The 17511-nt window shown below is 48.6% G+C and overlaps 3 protein-coding genes across 5 annotated transcripts in view; 2 read left to right on the top strand and 1 right to left on the bottom strand.

The window, feature by feature from the left end:
* Positions 1-659: 659 nt before the first annotated feature.
* Positions 660-4840, top strand: C22H22orf39 (chromosome 22 C22orf39 homolog). The gene is made up of 3 exons (XM_049867034.1): positions 660-727; positions 896-1063; positions 3416-4840. Exons 1-3 carry the CDS (start codon positions 701-703, stop codon positions 3542-3544), a joined length of 324 nt encoding a protein of 107 aa, XP_049722991.1. The 5' UTR covers positions 660-700; the 3' UTR covers positions 3545-4840.
* A 3437-nt stretch (positions 4841-8277) lies between these two features.
* On the bottom strand, positions 8278-12386 carry MRPL40 (mitochondrial ribosomal protein L40). Its single transcript, XM_049867033.1, has 4 exons — positions 11463-12386; positions 10931-11014; positions 9655-9813; positions 8278-8715 (listed from the first exon to the last, which is right to left on the bottom strand). The coding sequence occupies exons 1-4, from the start codon at positions 11513-11515 to the stop codon at positions 8391-8393; spliced, it is 621 nt and encodes a 206-aa protein (XP_049722990.1). The 5' UTR covers positions 11516-12386; the 3' UTR covers positions 8278-8390.
* Positions 12387-12594: 208 nt separating this feature from the next.
* LOC126066134 (protein HIRA) overlaps positions 12595-17511 on the top strand; it is a 115664-nt gene continuing 110747 nt past the window's right edge. For all 3 annotated transcript variants that reach the window (XM_049867028.1, XM_049867025.1, XM_049867027.1), the window contains exon 1: positions 12595-12726. In XM_049867028.1, the coding sequence (XP_049722985.1) occupies positions 12690-12726 (37 nt within the window). In that variant the 5' untranslated portion in view covers positions 12595-12689. The remainder of the gene's footprint in view (positions 12727-17511) is intronic.

Genomic DNA, 17511 nt, shown 5'->3' with positions numbered 1-17511 from the left:
ACTCCGTGCTAGACACAGACTCCCTGAGTTTGATTAGGCTGTTGCTATGCTCAGAGCGCTCAGCCCCGGTTCCCTCCACGAAGTTACTCTGTGCCCTAAGCCCCCTTCACCTCCTCCCCCATACTATGCTGAGCTAACCCAGGTTATTTTGTGACTTCACCTCAGTCCTCTTGACTGGATGCGAAGGGTGAGACCACTGCTGTCCCAGAACCTGGTGGTTCCTGACACGGGGTTGATGTTCACTATTTGCTTAGGAAAATTAACCGGGCATTTGAGATTCCTGAAAATATTGAAGCTGTTGAAACTAACCGGCCTGAATCGTGCGGCTTCATAAACAGTCAACTTAACGTGGTTGGCTGCAGCCTGGGACACCCACCGACACCAGGCGGGCAGCTGCAGTCATCACTCCCGCCCACCTCCAGCCGCTGCGGTAACACTAGGTCCGGGGCCAGACTTCCTGCCCCTGTAGAGGATACCTGACCGCCTCTCCCCGGCCCCGCCCGCGCGCACCACAGCCCCAGGCTTTTATTGGCTGCCCAATGCGGACCTCCTGTTTATTGGCCCCTCTTTAGGAGGTTAGAACCCGCCATATCTAGGAATTCATTGGTTCTTTTATTTGCCAATCGTGTGGCTGCCGACTTTATTCAGTTTTCATTGGTTGACGGGTTAAGAAGGCGGGGTTTGGTGGTTTTGCTTAGACATGGCCGACGGCGGCGGGAACTGGCGGGTAAGCGTGGTCTGTGACCCGAATCCGTAGCGGCCTCGTCGGACCAGGCGACCATATTAACCGAACCCTCACTGGGCTGGGTGGGACGGGGTCGGGGGATGGGCAGCACAGCGGCCTCTGGGGTGGGGCGTGCCTCCGGCAGCTCTCAGGCGTCGCCTCTCGCCGCAGCCGCCCCGACCCTGCGAAGCCTACCGCGCCGAGTGGAAACTCTGCCGCAGCGCAAGGCACCTTCTGCATCACTATTACGTCCACGGCGAGCGGCCGGCCTGCGACCAGTGGCTCCGCGACCTGGCCAGCTGCCACGAGTGGGAGAAACGCCGCAGCGCCGAGGCCCAGGTACCCTGGGGAGGCCAGCGGGGACACGTTGCCAGGATGTCGGGGTAGAGAGCAAGCATGCGGGCAGGCGCGCGTCCTGCGGATATGTGTAGAGCCCCCTGCATGTGCCAAGCCCTCCCCTCGACCCAGGCTCCGGTGACCCTGTGGAGAGGAGGCCTACTGGGCCCTTCCCCTCCTTAAGCTTCCCTTCTTTTGAGAAATGCCAAAAACAGGTATATCAACTGGACTTTCAGACGGTGTTAAGGACAATGAAGGAGACAAGTTAGGAGGAGTTGTAGAGTGACTTGGAGAGGGAGGAGGGGCCACCTGCAAGTGTTGGGGCCATCAGCAGGCCTTCAGAGGAGGCCATATTGCTGAATCCTGAATGACCTGGAGCTAGCGTTCACCCAGCCCTAGGTGACAAGACTGAGGAACAGAAAGAAGGCCATGGTGCTTGGAGCGGAGGGAGGGAGGGCTGTGGAGGGTAGAGGATGAGGGTGGAGAGCTACCAGGGACCTGATGTGTCTTGATAAAGAATTTAGATTCTGTTCTGGAGGTTGTTCTAGTTGTGCATTCATTCAGCAGATATTTATCACTGGCTTACTTCATGGCAGGTGTTCTTGGGGTTAGCGGAGTGAAGAGAACAGCCACTGCCCCCCTGGCACCCACACTCTAGTGGTGCCTCAGGCCAGTGGTGGGAGTGTGGATGGAGAGAAGGGGTGAGGGTGCAGTGCTTATGGGGAGTGCCTAGGGGAAGGGGAGCCAGCAGGACTGGGGACAGCTTCAACTTTGTTAAGTGTACGTGATTATTTTGGAACAGACAAGCTGATGTGGAAACCAAGGTGCTATTTAACAGGAAGCGATGACAAATCCATAATAAGTGAAAGAAAACTGGGAAAGATAGTTTGCAGTCTATATGGCAAGAGATTGACAACTTAATAGGTATAAAAAAGGAGCTGTTATATATCGAAAGGAAAAGTGGGGATGATTTCAGTATAGAAAAGTGGACAAAGGGCATGAAGAAGCAGTTCATGAAAAAAGAAAGCCAAATGGCCAGACACACAAGTTAAAAGGACAGTAGCAGTGTTTTTTGCCCAGTGGAATGTAGAAGTGTTGGTAGCGGTTTGGAGAGTCAGGAGTACTTGCGCATTGTTCCTGGGCGTCTCAACTGGAACACCCTCTCTGGAGGACAGTTAATCTGACTAAATAGGTTAAAAGCATAACTTTTGGCTCCAGTTTTACTTCTGGAAGTCTGTTCTAGGGAAAGAGTTGGACAACAGTGCACAGTTAAAAGCTTAAAGTGCTCACTGTGCCATTGTTTGTGATTGTGCAAAAACTGAAACCAACCTAATTCCACTAGTAGACATTTGACTACATAAGTACTCCTACATGGCGGAGTGCCATGTAGCCTTTAAACACAGGATAGTAATATACTGTGGTGTGGAAAATTACCTACAGTGTATCATTTAGTGAAAAAAAAGCAGGAAATACAGCAACCAACAGAGTATTATTCCACCCTTAGAGAAACACAGGATTACTCTAAAATTTGGGCATAGAAAGGTGTAGGGAAGCTGTTAACTGTCACCTGAGATGGAGGCCTGGGAGCCTTTCACACCCTACTTTGTGCTTCTGTTTTCTAAACAAGAACAAAAGCATTCTATCTGAGACAATAGGGCTTGAGGGGAGAGACAAGTAGGCAGGTGGAGAAGATGAACTTCTATGTGTAAAGAGCGTAGTGCCTGGCACATGCCAGGGGCCCACTTTGTGTGACAGCACTGCCCTTGTGCTTGTTTTTGAGAGAGAGTGGATGAAGAGAAGCTCCCACGTGTGGAGTGGGACCTGTTGTGCGCATCTGTGCCCAGTGACCTGTTGCCTGATTCCTTCCCTAACCTTCCAAGGAGTTCTGGGGATGTCTCTTATCTCATCTTTCTTTGTTCAGCCAATTGCTCCTCTCGGCAGGTTCCCACAGCCACTCTTTCAGACTTTTTTATCTTCTCACAGTTCAACGTCTCCAGTTTCTGTCTTTGCAGGTGAACCTGCCCCACGTTCACTAGGTGAACCGAAGCCAGGGAGCCTTGAGGCCCAGGAGATGTTTTAAATTTTATTCAAATGATGGTGATTTACACAGTAGTTTTTACAGTGGCTTGTGAAAAAGAATGATCTAGATGTATGTGTGCTAATATGGAACAATTGCGAAGACATGTTAGGTGGAAGCAACCATACTGCAGAACAGTATGCATGCTACACTCTTGTTTCTCTATCTGTGTTTGGAAGGGTGCTGAGGAGCAGGGAAATACAGGGGCCACGTGAGGGCACTCAGGCCCACTGAGGCCCAGCCATGAGGCAGAAGTGACTGGGGTCTCATTTACACAGCAATCCCTCTGTGAGAGCGAGCGGGCCCGAGTCCAGGCTGCACGGAAGCACGCCCTGGTGTGGTCCCTGAGGCGGAGCCCCCCTGCAGACTGGCACCTCCCTCTGCCCCAGGATGAGAAAGACGAGTGAGGAGTGGTCCTGCTCGCCACCTCTCCAGCTGCCTCCGCCTGTCTAAAATGGACCTGTCTTGCGACCTAAGGACTATGACTGGCCCGTCATAGTGGGTCCCTGCGAGCTCCACCTGGCCTAGAACATGGAGCAGGACATCTCCAGCCCCACCTGCTGTACCCTTTACCTGCATTCAGGGAGTCTCACCGCGTGACACTCTGAAAGACAGTTTCGCCCATTCCAGAGCTTCAGGGAAGCCAAGCAGCATTGTAGCTATCTGTGAGCAGCCAGGGTGGGCTGGCTCACCCTTCTGCCCTGGAACAACAGCACGGGAGATGGCAGACCTGAGGTTTAGAATTCTTAGGTAAACTCTTGAGTCACAGCCCTGAACTGTGTGGACACATGGGTGGATCAGAATAAGGTAGCCAAATTGTGCTGCTGTGAATGCCTTACCTGGCCCTTAAGAAACAGGCCCCTACATCCTAGGCTTGGTGAACCAAGTGTTGGCAGCCACTGGCCTGGGCAGCCTGGAGCTCACTCTCTGGCCCACTCCCTCACTTTCACAGCAGACACAGGTGGGCACAGCTGGTAGCCAGGAGGCAGGGTGGGACTGAGGATGGGGTTCACCTCACCTGTAGGTCAGCTCTCCTCCTCTCCAAACCTCAGAGCTAGACCCCTTGGAGATGCTGGTTTTAAAGAAATGTACACAGCTTCAGAACACACAGCCTTGCATAAGAAGGGTTCATGGATTCTTGGCTTAGAAAACCCAAGCCTCAAACACATGAAATTTAGGTTTCTTGCCCTCACAATTTCCCCTAGTCATTTTTAGGAAATGTCGACTGTATTAAGAGCTATTTCACACATTTGATTCCAAACAGAGGCTGAAAATTAAATCCACATTTGTTAGATTTCACACCTAATATCGTGCTCAGACAGTATTAAAATTTTGAATGCTTATACTCTTATAGATGTTTATAAAGTATGTATATGAACCAACAAGAGTCTCATTCTTGAAGCGGTCTTTTACTGCTAATAAAATGATTTAGCAGCGTGCAGTTCACAGGGACCCGCTGTGTGGTATGGTGGTGAGGTGGCCATGTACCCAGCGGCTTTCCTTGCTCTCTTCCTTGCCAGCGGGACCCTCTGCTTCTTTGTGCCTCCCCTGTGGCTAGGCTCCATCCTGGCCACTAGTGATGGGCCAAATAGTTTTTAATTCATTCTTTGGGGCAAAATAATCCATCTTGTCAAAAGGGCTTAAGAGAGAGAATAAAGTTTCTTCTTATGTCATGTTTTCTCCTGTACACCTCAGGAATCACTCCCTTTGTGTGTTGCTGTGGATGGGGGGTGGGGAGGCGGGGCAGGGAGAGGGTGTTATGTGCACATATGATTTCAGGAGCAGAGGTGAATATAAAGAAGAGCCAGGTTTGTCTCCCCCATCCTAGGGGAAGGAGGACCTTGATCTGTCTAAGCCAACCATAGGATCTCCATCTTCCCTATGGCTGTGGCTGGTTTAAGGAGGAGCATTTTTGGCCATTGAGGAGAGAAGGGAAGGGAATTTTCCTCACTCTTAAAGAGAAACATGGGGAAGGGACATCTGGATTTTGCAGTTTGCAAATGATGCCTGGAGTTGCAGCAGCTACCTTGGGGTTCCTGAGCAGGCCAGGGGTGTATATGAAGCCTGAAGTCACCAGCCAGCACACCCAGGAAGCTGCAGTCTTTGTAAGCTTACCTTTGCTGGAGCCTCACTTCCTTGGGTCTGCTTGTTTAGGCTCTTTTGCATTGGGCCTTGTGTTTTAGGCAGCTGAATGCACTGATAGGCAGTGTTGCTTCTTGCTCATTTCTGTCTAACATTTACATCCTCCTGCAGTGCCACTTTTGCATTTTGCCTGCCTTCCTTCACTGCTCGGTAAATTCCACATTAACAGATAATCTCTCTGGACAGAATGTTCCCTGCATTCACTCTCATTCATTCCTTCACAACATATGAGTGCCTACTGCATGTTGGGCAAGGTTTGAGACTCTGGGGTCACGGTCTTGAAACATATAAGTGCTCTCAAAGAGCTTATGTTGTTTGGACACAGATAAACATTTAAACATGAATAAATAAGGACTTAAAATGGTGGTAAATAGTGGTGAATGTGATGAAGGGAAATGAATGATAGAACAGTGCCTTTCACACTTTGCATAAAACCATGGTAACTGCTGATCATGGACTGAATTATGTTCCCCCCAAAAATGTGTGTATCAATTTGGCTGGGCCCTGATTCCCAGTATTGTGTGGCTGTCCTCCATTTTGTGATTGTAATTTTATGTTAAAGAGTATTAGGTTGGGACTGTAAGACCCTTAACTAAGGTAATATCCCTGATCCAGTATAAAGAGAGTTTCCCTGGGGTGTGGCCTGCACCACCTTTTATAAAAGATGAAAGGGAAGCAAGCAGAGAGTTGGGGACCTCATACTACCAAGAAGGAAGCACCAGGAGCAGAGCTTGTCCTTTGGACTTGGGGTTCCTACATGGAGAAGCTCCTAGTCCAGGGGAAGATTGACGAGAAGTACCTTTCTCCAGAGCTGGCAGAGAGAAAGCCTTCCCCTGGGGCTGACACCCTGAATTTGGACTTCTAGCCTACTAGACTGTGAGAAAATAAATTTCTCTTTGTTAAAGCCATCCACTTGGGGTATTTGTTACAGCAGCACTAGATGACTACACACCACCCTAGGACCCTGACGTAGCTGCTGCAGCTCCAGGCATCACATGCAAAGTGCAAAGTTCAGATGCCCCTCTCCCATGTTTAAGAGTGAGGAAAACTTAGGATTTATACTTTTACATATAGTATATATAGTTGAAGCAAGTTTTACAAAACTATACTTACCTGTACTGGGTGTGATGCACTCACATTTTCAATTCTGTGCCATTGAAAACATGGAGGAAATTAAGCATAGAGATGGAGAACAGGGTTATGATTGCCAGGGGTTAGGGATGGGGGAGAGTGTAGGGGTCTTGTGGTGGAACCTGTATTGTGATGGTGGCGGTTATATAAGACTACACGTGATAAAGTTCCATAAAAAAAAAAAAGTTCCATAGAGCTATAAAAATACACACACAAATAAGTGTGTGCAGATAAAACTCGAGATACCTAGATACTCTGGATTGCACCAATGCCAATTTCCAGGTACTGATTCTATAGTTGTAAAAGGTGTTAATGTGGGGGGAGGCTAGGGGGATGGTGCACATGACCTCACTGTACATTTCTTTGAGATCTCCCATGAATCTATAATTACTTCAAAAAAAAAAAAAAAAACTACTAGGGATGACCCACTAAATTGATTATACAATCTAATAGATTAAAAAAAAGCACTAATGTCAGGTACTTACAGCAGGCACTGCCTTAGAGAAGGCCTCATCCTCTGAACCTGGGCCTGAACCAGAAGACAAAGCAGAGAAAAGGGCAACATAGAGGCTGAGGAACAAATGCCATATGCTAATGGGCTGGGGTGGTGGCGGCACTGGGATCAGGTATCTGGACCCAATTCTCAAGGTGGGTTAGGTTTTGAAGGTCTCTTGGACCTCAGAGGTAGCAGTGGAGGTGGAAAGTGGCTGCATTTGGGATTTGTCTCACAGATAGAACCAAAAGGACTGAGAATCCTTAGGCCAAGTTTTTATTCAGGACTGGTGAGTTTTTAAAACAAAAATGAACCACACTCTAGGAAAACCATCCAAATTCCTTTTCAAATGAAATGTTTTCCTAGTTCTACACTAAGGTAATTAGGAATCTAAAGCTTTTCTGAGGCTGATGTAAATTAGGAAAAATGGCTATACACTAGACTCACCATTTCTAGACTTGTATCACTTGAATAAAAGACAGGGCCCTCTGTCCAGTCACGCCTCATGTCTTGGGGTACACAGCAGCTTCCTTAAATAGTGTCCCTGGCTTGCTCCGCTCTCCTCAGCTTAAAACCCAGAACCGGCTCTGCTGATGACACACTTCTGTATGTCCTCTGCCTGGCCCACTGGAAGGCCCTGCTTCTCTGTACACCTGGCCAGCTGGCAAAATCCTATGCCTCCTACACCTCCACATACACGGTGCTGGTGTTAGGGGCCATCGAGTCCGTTCTGACTCATAGTGACCCTATTTACAACAGAACGAAATACTGCCCAGTCTTTCACCATCCTCACAATTGCTATGCTTGAGCCCACTGTTGCAGCCACTGTGTGAATACATCTGGTTGAAGGTCTTTTTTTCACTGACCCTCTACTTTACCAGTCTCCAGGGACCAATCTCTCCTAATAACATGTCCAAAGTATGTGAGACATGCATATGCTGTATTAAAAGTATAAACTATGTACTTTTTTTCCTGCTGGTGGGGTTTTCATCACACAACTGGAATTTTCCCTTTTACCCATGCTCCCTCCAATTGAGGGCAGTGGCCAAAAGTTTTGGTTGTCTCTAGGGCTTCAAACCAGTTCATTCTGGTTCAAACCCTGCTGAGAATTTGTATTTCCACCCCAGATAAACTGAATCAGAATCTACAGTTTAACAAGATCTCCAGGTGATCCTTATGTATAATAAATTTTGAGAACCACTGCTCTACTACTGCCAACAGCATTAGCATCTCCTGGCAACTTGTCAGAAATGCAAATTCTCAGCAGAGTTTCGAAGCTCTGGCCATCTTCCCAGTTCTTCACAAAGAGGAGTGGCATCTCTCACCCCCAGGGATCCTCAGGTGAATTAATTCTGATTCCAACATAAGAGACACTTTTGAGTAAACTTATATTTATTAACAGCATGCCTTATTTTGCAAAAAGCAGACTTGAACCTGAGTCACGGTGGCTCTCAAAGCCAGCATGTTGAGGACAGCTGCCTGCAGTCTTATCTCTTGAACTCCACCTGTGTGTATACCTTGGTGATGTCGTTGTACCTGCCTTCAGGGGGCTGGTAGTTAGGGACCGGTGGTGTGTAATGCGGCCCTTCCCTCTCAAAAGGGAGCAGGCTGGGGTCCCGCTTGATGGCCTCTGCATGGAGCTCTGGAGATGTGAGGTGCAGCTCCTGCAGAGCTTCCTGCTGGGCCTTGAGCAGGGACCTGATGGCGTCCCTCTCCATCTCATGCTCTTGCTGTTTGTACAGGGACCACTTCTTCAGAAGCAGAGCTCTTCTCTCAGCCTCCTCAAAGGAGAGCTCTACCTGAGGCCGCTGTCTGGGAACAGACAAGTTCAAAGGTATGATGCTGGGGAGCACGGATCTTGCTGACAAAGGAGTCTGTGTGACCGTGCATATGATCCAGGCATCCCCACTGCCACAGACAAATGGGACTTAGGGTAAAAAAGTTGGGGACAAATTAAGGAATGAAATGTTGAATGTGGCAGCAGTTGCAACTGACACTGGGAACCAGTGTCACTTGCTTTATGCGGCGACAATAAAGAATGATGCCATGAGAGATGATGGCAGCACTTCCTCTATCCCAGGCAAAGATGACTTTTGGTGAGAGATGACATTGGGGAAAGTAAAATTGTATTGTGAAGGTGGGCACCAAGATACCAGGAGTCAAGAGCCTGTCTCGACCTTGGAATATCATTAAAAAGCACCTGACATCTCCCACTTGCATGGCAAGGTCCTACTTATAAATGGTACACACTTCTTACAAGAAGGCAGCAAGGACAAGATCCAAGAGCTGTTAACCTTGCATATAAAATGATCCCAACAGATACCAACTATGAGCATTTGAATCATAAGGCAAGAGGCTAAAGGTTTTCTACCATCCAGAGGGTCAAGGGTTGCAGACCCAAGGCAGCAGTACTGCCTGAGTCAGCCACAGTTAAGATTCCTCAGGCAAAAGAGCAGCATGGACTCTGGAGGAGTGCTGACACAAATTTGCTCAAAACACCTAACCTGGACATATTACCATCACACAATTATCTGGGTTTTTTTCTTTCCCACTTTCAGCCATTCAAGAGCAACACCTAGGAACACTGACTACCAGATGGCACAATCAAGAAGAATAGGACTCAGATCAGGGCCAAGTCAGCCCTAGCTGATAGACCCTTTCCCATCACAGGCTTAAACTGCAGCTAGAACTACCTGGAGTCGATGGAACTCCTTTGCTTTGAGGACCTCAATCCTAGAGGAGAATCCTTACCTTGCTTTATCTAAAAGCTTCACGGGGGTAATAAAATCTTCAATGGGAATTAGTTCTTGGCTAGCTTTTTCCAGTCGTCGGATCCTCTTCTTCAAACGGTCCTTTGCTGCTTGGTCTTTTCTAGGATCTACCTTCTTCCTCTTTCGAAGAGGTTCTGCTCTAATACATAAGACAAATGTTAAACATTTCCTCCTCAGTCTCAAACACGGTGAGAAACATGACATAAGATGAACTGCCCCATACTTGTACTGAGCTGTCCATTGGGGGAAGGAGCTGTGTGTGGGAAGACGGCAAAGAACACAGCTGACTACTTTCACTCTGATGTCCTTGCGAGAAATGTGAGCACTGTCAACTCCAGGGAAGAAATGGAAACCTTCATGTGCAGTAGGGTATCAATTATGGGGAAGTGCTCATCTTTAGTGCTAGGGTATGCCTCGGGATTGCACTGAAAGGTGGAAAAAAAACTGACGATTTACAAGCTCATCACTCACATTTTAAATGGATCTGTGATTTATGAAAATGCTTTGACTGGCAGGTAGTAGGAGTGACACCTAGTTTTTGGGATTTCTTAACAAATCTCCCCATCCTAGAAAACCAATTAAAAAAAAAAACAAAAAAAAAACCCACCAAACCCACTGCCGTCAAGTCGATTCCAGCTCATAGCAACCCTATAGGACAGAGTAGAACTGCCCCACTGAGTTTCCAAGGAGTGCCTGGCGGATTTGAATTGCTGACCTCTTGGGTAGCAGCTGTAATACTTAACCACTATGCAACTGGGGGGTGGGGTGGGGGGACAGCAGTGGGTTCCCCATCCTAGAGCATTGTCAAAAGTTTGATTTACTCCTTTAGGAACACATCTCTCATGGTAATAATTTACTCTTAAGGAGAATTAAGTTCTCCGGCATGAAGACTGAGTTTCAGTGAATCAAGTTGCCAGAAAGCATCCAAAGGCTCAGGTGGCCAGACCTTTAATCTAGCACCTCCTCACTGCCTCTCCAGGGTGTCAGAATGGGCAGGGAACAGGAAGACTCCTGGAGAAAAAGGAGTTTATCCTGTGCCCTTCAAAACACACAAGAACCCCTTCAAAACTAATACTTATTTTAGCGGGTTTTCCTTATTACAAACACAGCAATATTCCATATAGAGAATGTTGTAAAGCACTTAATTTTAACCATCAGAAACTTTGCAGGCTCTTTTGCAAACCAAATATCGATTAGTCTTGTTCTGTTCTGTTCCTGTGCACATCTACTGCTGACACTCCCAAGATTGAGTTTACCTCATTGGAATGAGTTCCCAGAAGGACAGCAAAGAAGCTCGCTGGTGGGTGTCTCTAATCTGAGTCTGCCAACTCCCCAGAAGCCTGAAAGAAACAAGCCAAAAAGATGCCATCAAGTCGATTTGGGATCAAGCGACCCCATGTGTTGTCAGTGTAGAACTGTGCTCCAGAGAGTTTTTAATGGCTAATTTTTTTTTCATAAATATCTGATTCTACCTCACATCACAGGGAAAAAACAAACAAACAAACAAACTAGGATGTCCCCTAAACCTGGGGCACTTGGAAGAGCTGGATATGACAGCTTGCAAGGTCAATGTGAGATTTTTCAAAGCTCCTCGTCCACAGCAGAGCCCTAGGGCAGGCTGTCCTGTCTGCTCGCCAAGGTCCTCGTTTTTCATCCGTAGGATGAGGCACCATGACATATATGGGGACAGGGGCAGCCGGGATAGGAGCGCACACGAGACTCCGGCCAGCGCGGAGCCCCCCCACGCGCGCCCTGGGCACCGACGATCTGGCTGGCGTCTGCACTCACCAGCTTGTCGGGCGCAGAGCGCGCACCACAGATCCCAGCGCAGCGGCAGCCATGACCCCTCCTGCCGTCGACGGGCCGCTTCCGGGCGCGCGCTCTGCGGCGGTCCGGCCTGTGGTGTACCGCGCAGAAGTCCGATCTGCGCGCCGCCCGGCGCTCTTGCGTTCCGGCAGCGAAGGATCTGGCAGCCTCTGGCCCCGCCCCCCGACGCAGCCCCGCCCCTGACGTCCCGGCGGCGCGCGGGCACGTCCCGAGCGCCTCGCACCTTGAGCGGCTCGGTTTTTTCCTTTCCGCCTACGGTCGTGCCGCAATTTCTCCGAGGCTGTGGGCAGAGCTTCGCCCGCAGTGTGTCCCCTAGCGGGTCTGTCTTCGCCAGCGCCAGGGCCTGAGCCCCGCAGAGCAGCCCGAGTGGCCGGGGTCGTTCTTTTGTTTCTCTGGGCTCAAGTGTCCACGTCTATGAAAACGGTCCTGGTCTTCCAATAAATGCGTCCGCCTCGGCCTCCTCTGCAAGTCCCCCGGTGCTGGCTCGGGGCCGCCTCGCGAGGGCCATGGCCCAGGTCGGGCTTTAGAGGAATGCTTGTTGCCCTGCATTCTTCCTAGTGCGGGGCCGCGGCGGCCCGCCAGTGATTGCATCCTGGCGCTGGCACGGAGCCTGGCGTCCGCGACATGCCCACTAAACGCATGTTGATGAGTGACCGAAGCTAGTTAATAAGTCGGATTCGGAGCCAGCGAGTTAGAGCTGATGAGAGGGCGTCTACGCCACGCAGGCCCCGCCTGGCACTGGAGACGGCCCCGTCAGCCGGCTGTTCCTCTAGCCCCGTTCGCTTTCCGCGGTCGCAGCCGACCCGCCCCTCGTCGGCGGCCGCCCCCTGAGCTGCCCCTGCCCGCGAAAGGGCCCAGGCTTCCCCGTCCTTGTGGGGAACGGTTTCCCGCCGGGGCGATTTGGCAGGTGCGCGCCGTGACTTCCGGCGTTGCCCGGGAGCCGCCGGAGGAGGAGCGGCGCAGGGGATGCGGCTGTGGCGGCGGCGGCGGCGGCCGAGCGCGGGGGGCGACTGTGGCGGCGGCGGGGGGCGCGGGCCGGCTATGGCGCGGCGGCGCTGAGGGCGCGGGGCGGGCGGCGGCCGGAGGGCGGGCGGCGCGGGAGGAAGCGGCGGCGGTGGCTCCATGGCCCGGGCGCGCTGAGGGACGCGGCTCTCGCCTCAGCCCGGCGGCGGCGGCGGCGGCCGAACAATGAAGCTCCTGAAGCCGACCTGGGTCAACCACAATGGTGAGTATGTGTAGGGGTCGCAGGAGGACAAGCCCGGAAGCGGGTCGGGGTCCATAGTCAGGTCGGGGCCGCGCGCAGGCCCTGCCCGCCTCGCCTTGACGCTCGGTGCCTGGTGCCCGAGTCGCGGTGCCTACGGGAGCGGACTTTGTCCTCCGTGTGGGGATGCCAATGAGGCCTGGCACGTGCTCTGGGCAGGCTGCAGCGTGGTCCTCCCTCGCCCTGGGCATTTGCGCTGAGCCCTCCGCCAACCACCTGGGGTCCATCTAGGGGCCGCAGCTGGGCCTCGGGGAGTGGCCCGGGAGCCAGCCAGCTCCTGCCATTCGTCTGCATCGGTCAGGATATGCCCAAATGGTCTTAGGTATGAAACTGGGGCAGCATCCCCCTTGTGGCCTTTCATTGGCGGGTGAAGACTGAAATCTGCAAGTCTCTGGCATACCCCAACCCAGGCCTGGAGGTAAGTGACAGTGCCCCCAGTCGGGGGACTCTAGTCCTGGACGGAACATTAGGTTTGGGACCGGGGTCCCCCAGCAGAAGGAATCAAGCTAAATGCTGAGCTGGAGCAATAAAGGGACGTGTTCAGGGCGGATAGGACACAGGTGTGTTCTGGGAGAAGGGCTTCCTTAGCTCTGTGGAAGCGGCTTCAAAGCACACCCTTGGGAAGCGGACTCATCCTTTGGTTCAGATGGACTCTGGTAACCAGAAGTTTTTGTCACAGTTCTACTTTGTCGATAGAATTGCTACAGGAGTTGGTCTTTGCTCCCCAGGGAGATGAGGGATGCGAGCTCTCTACCCACCCCCACCCCAACACTGCTGCCCAGGAAGCTTCCCAGGGTAGCCCTGATTCCTGCTGACTACTGACAGGCAAAGGGTTATCATGATTCTGTCTTGTTTCTTGTTTCTGCTTTGCAGTGTGCCTTGAAGGAGCTACGGTTTTCTTTCAGAAAAAAGCGTAGCTTTTTAGTTTGATACTTAATCCAGGATGCACCCTAACCAAACTGAACTGAACATCTGATTGTATTCTTTCCATCAGAGTGCTTTCACCGTCCATCTTCTTGTGTGAAATCTTTCCCATCTTTCAGGGCCCAGGTGAGGTCACCTTTTCCTTTTGAAACTGGCCCTGTGGAGTTATTCCACTAGATGTGCCGGGTCCCTTTGCTCCTGCATTAAAGTTGTAGATGTGCTTTCTATATGCCTCAAGGGTGAACCGCCTCAAAAAAAAAAAACCAAAAAAACAAAAAAAAACCATCATCCTTTGTCACGGAGTTGATTCTGACTCCTAGCGATCCTATAGGACAGAATAGAACTGCCTCATAGGGTTTCCAAAGGTGTACTCTTTACAGGAGCAGACTGCAACATCTTTTTCTTTCGGAGCCACTGATGGGTTTGAACTGCCAACCTTTCAGTTAGCATCTCAGTTCTTAACCACACTGCCACCAGGGCTCCTTTGAACTGCCTTACTCCCCTCCATATTCCTGCTGAACTCTACAGTACCTTCCAGTGATGAGTATAAGATGAATATTGGTTAAAACAGGTGAGAAAGCTGAGGTTTCCATAATTTACAGAGATACAACAAGGTTCTAGGTTTACTGTGCATGAAAGCAAAAGCCTTAAGCTTTAATTTTACATTTCCTGTGTTGATCTCCAAGAGCATTTTCTGATGTGTAGTGTGTAAATCTTTCCCTGGAGAAGTGGGCAGATTTTTAGTAGTTATAAATTAAACAAGTGGTGCATGTGAATCGGGAAAGGGAAGATTTTATTGTGAACTAGGCTGTGGTATAAGTGAAGGGCGAAAGGAATTTTTATTGTAAAATGGTTTGATTCAATCAATTTATGTGTGTATGTTTAATCTATATAAATCTATCCTTTTGCAGTCTCTCTTCTGTCTTCTGCCATATAATTTCTTCATTTTTTGAGAAGTTTCTTTGTGAGACAAAAGGGACTGGTTTTGTAAGACAAAAACCTTATGTTTGTGTAAGTCAGGATGCTTATGTGTTGATTATGTAGGTACGCCTGAGTGCGAATCAGTCTGCATCCAGGTCTGCCGGCCTAATGTCCTGGCCTGGTAGAATAGGGGGAGCACTGGGTCAGGAGCGCCTTGTAAGGGCCTGTCTATAGCCCTAGAATTGAACCTGATAATATCTGTTCCACCTGCTTCACATGTGATTGTCATATTCAGTTGGGAAAATGGACGTGCTAGTACTCCCCAGACTATACTGTGCTTTAGCAATCTAAGAGGTAATAATTAATGATAAAAGCAATTGAGACTCTGGCTGATGGGATTTTTCTAGTTCCTTGTGAAATTTCCTTTCTTTTAAAATCTCCTGAAATCAACTTCTGTCTGGTGGAGTATTGAGGACTGTCAAGGGCAAATTACCACTATCCTGAAGGCAATGATGATGGCCTGAATCACTACTGAGCTGCCTTTTAAAAGCTGTAGTGAATAGTGGGAGCTACTGTGGGCAGGGACTGCTTAGTCAGAAGCTAGAGTGGTGAATAGTGGCCACTACTTGCTTTGGATTGAAAAAGCAATAAGACTTTGGTGCTTTGGAGATTGCGTTGTTGGATTTTCTGGCTTGCTTACTATGCATTCTTGTCTCCTGACTCGTTGTGCAGCATGAACATACTTTTTCTGTTGTCTGAGAGTCAAAGGGAGAAGGCGCAGAGAACCCGACATTTTCCTCTGTGGTGGAAGAGGCCCATTCAGACAAGGTAGAGAAAGGGTAGCTAGAATGGAGGAAGTTAAAGGCAGATAGAGAAGCATTTGTTGGAGTGTAGGCAAACTTTGGTTTTTTTTGGTTAGGCAAACTTTTGGTTTTCATCTCCCTGGCTAATAACTGTGGTAAGACCATTCCTTTGAGGTGGGGTTTCTCAACCTCAGCGCTGTTGACGTTTTGAGTCTTAACGTTCTTTGATGTGAGGGGCTGTCCGGAAGTTTAGCAGCATCCCTGGCCTCTACCCACTAGATGTTGGTAGCACACACAACCCACTCCCAGGTGTGACAACCAAAAATGTCTCCAGACATTGTCAAATGTTCACTGGTGGGCCAAAATCACCCCCAGTTGAGAACCACTGCTTTAAGGTGACTGGTAAGCTAATAAATCTTGATGTCATATCATAGTGAAATGAGCCTTGAAACTGGAATTAGGCTGGGTTCAAGGCTACAGTGCAGCGTTCCTACTAGCTGTCAATTCTTAGATTTATGACTACTTCTGGGCCTTGGTAAAATTGATTAAATATGAAGACTCGTCCCTTCTGTTTCACCATCTACTCAAATATAAAAGACTGTCTTTAATGTATAGGCAGTCCTCTTATTACGAATGAGTTGCATTCCCATCTGTCTTTAACTCAAATTTGTATGTAAGTTTTTTTTTTTGGGACGGTTAGGTACCTTACGGGTTTGTATCTAACATCAGTTAGTCAAATGTTTATCTTAGTGTATAGTGTGCTTTTCTTTGCGTTAAAAAAAACATTAAGGAAATACTTCCAGACACACTAAAACGTATTTAACATAATAATACCCCATTGCCATTGAGTCATTGAGTCGATTCTGACTCACAAGGATCCTACAGGACAGATTAGAACAGCTCCATAGGGTTTCCAAGAAGTGGCTGGTAGATTTGGTCTTAACCACTGTGCCATCAGGGCTCCTTAACATAATAATACAGTAATAATAATGTTTTGGTGCACATCGCAAAGTAGTGGCTGTTTGTTATTATGAACCATTGCATGTACTTGAATTTTTAATATAATAGGCTTTTTGGGGGTTGGTTGGTAACTACGGGTTGTCTGTTCATAACCTGTAAGCAGGGTACTGCCAGTATGCAATAGTAGCTAATAATACCTGTTACTTATGAGTCGGAATTGGCTCAATGGTACCGGGTTTGGTTTTTTGATTTTTATATAGAAGGTATGTGCCAGGCACTGTACACACATGCCCATGTTTTACCCTGTGTCTTGGGTACTCTTTATTTAATTTAAGCTTGGCCAAAATAAAATAATGTTCATTTCTAAGTTAGGTTAAGACCATATGTTGGTCAGAAAATGAAAGCAATTTTGGTTTTAAAGTTTGTAGAAATATGTAATTCGTGTATTAAGAAAATTTCGTTGAGATTCAAGATCTTTCCATTCCTGGGGCTTTGCTCATGAGGGTTCCTCTGGACTTCTCACTCCTGGGCAAGATAGTCCTTGGTGCGCAGCTCTTTGGTAAAACTCATTATAACCAGGAGGCAGGACTGAAAGAGAGCATGTCCTCCTTTGACTCCTGGTTTATACTTTGATGGCAGTATTATAAAAAGATGTTTAGCATATTTTCAACAATAGGATAATTTGCCAGTTAATCCCATTATTTTGTGGTGTGTGTTTTATTTTTCCTCTGTCCTGTGAGTGGATTCTTATTTTTTTTCCTACCCTATCTTATTCCAAACAGGATTTTAACACATTCTACTGGGACATATATATACTGTATCAGGACGAAAATAAATTAAGTCAGCCTGAAGGGCAACAGAGGATAGCGTGGTACAATAATGAAGCCGGGAGTGGGTGTGGGAAGGTCTCACACAGCAGCTGGAGGGGTTCTACAGACCTGTCTCCAAGCTTCTGGTTGGCTCTGATTGGGAGGGAATCCAAATGGTGATATTACATGATCGCTGTGTTCCTAAGATAAGCTTTGCAGTTGCTCTAGATCAGTGAGTGGTTCTCTAATGGAGACAATTTTGTCCTCCTTCCTCCCCACCCCCAGAGAACATTTGACAATGTCTGGAAACATTTTTAGTTGTCACATCTGGG

This window comes from Elephas maximus, chromosome 22 (genome assembly GCF_024166365.1).
Source record: "Elephas maximus indicus isolate mEleMax1 chromosome 22, mEleMax1 primary haplotype, whole genome shotgun sequence".
Classification (NCBI taxonomy): Eukaryota; Metazoa; Chordata; class Mammalia; order Proboscidea; family Elephantidae; genus Elephas; species Elephas maximus.
The sequence above is the reverse complement of the archived record's forward strand: the minus strand, read 5'-3'. Positions and strand labels throughout refer to the sequence as shown.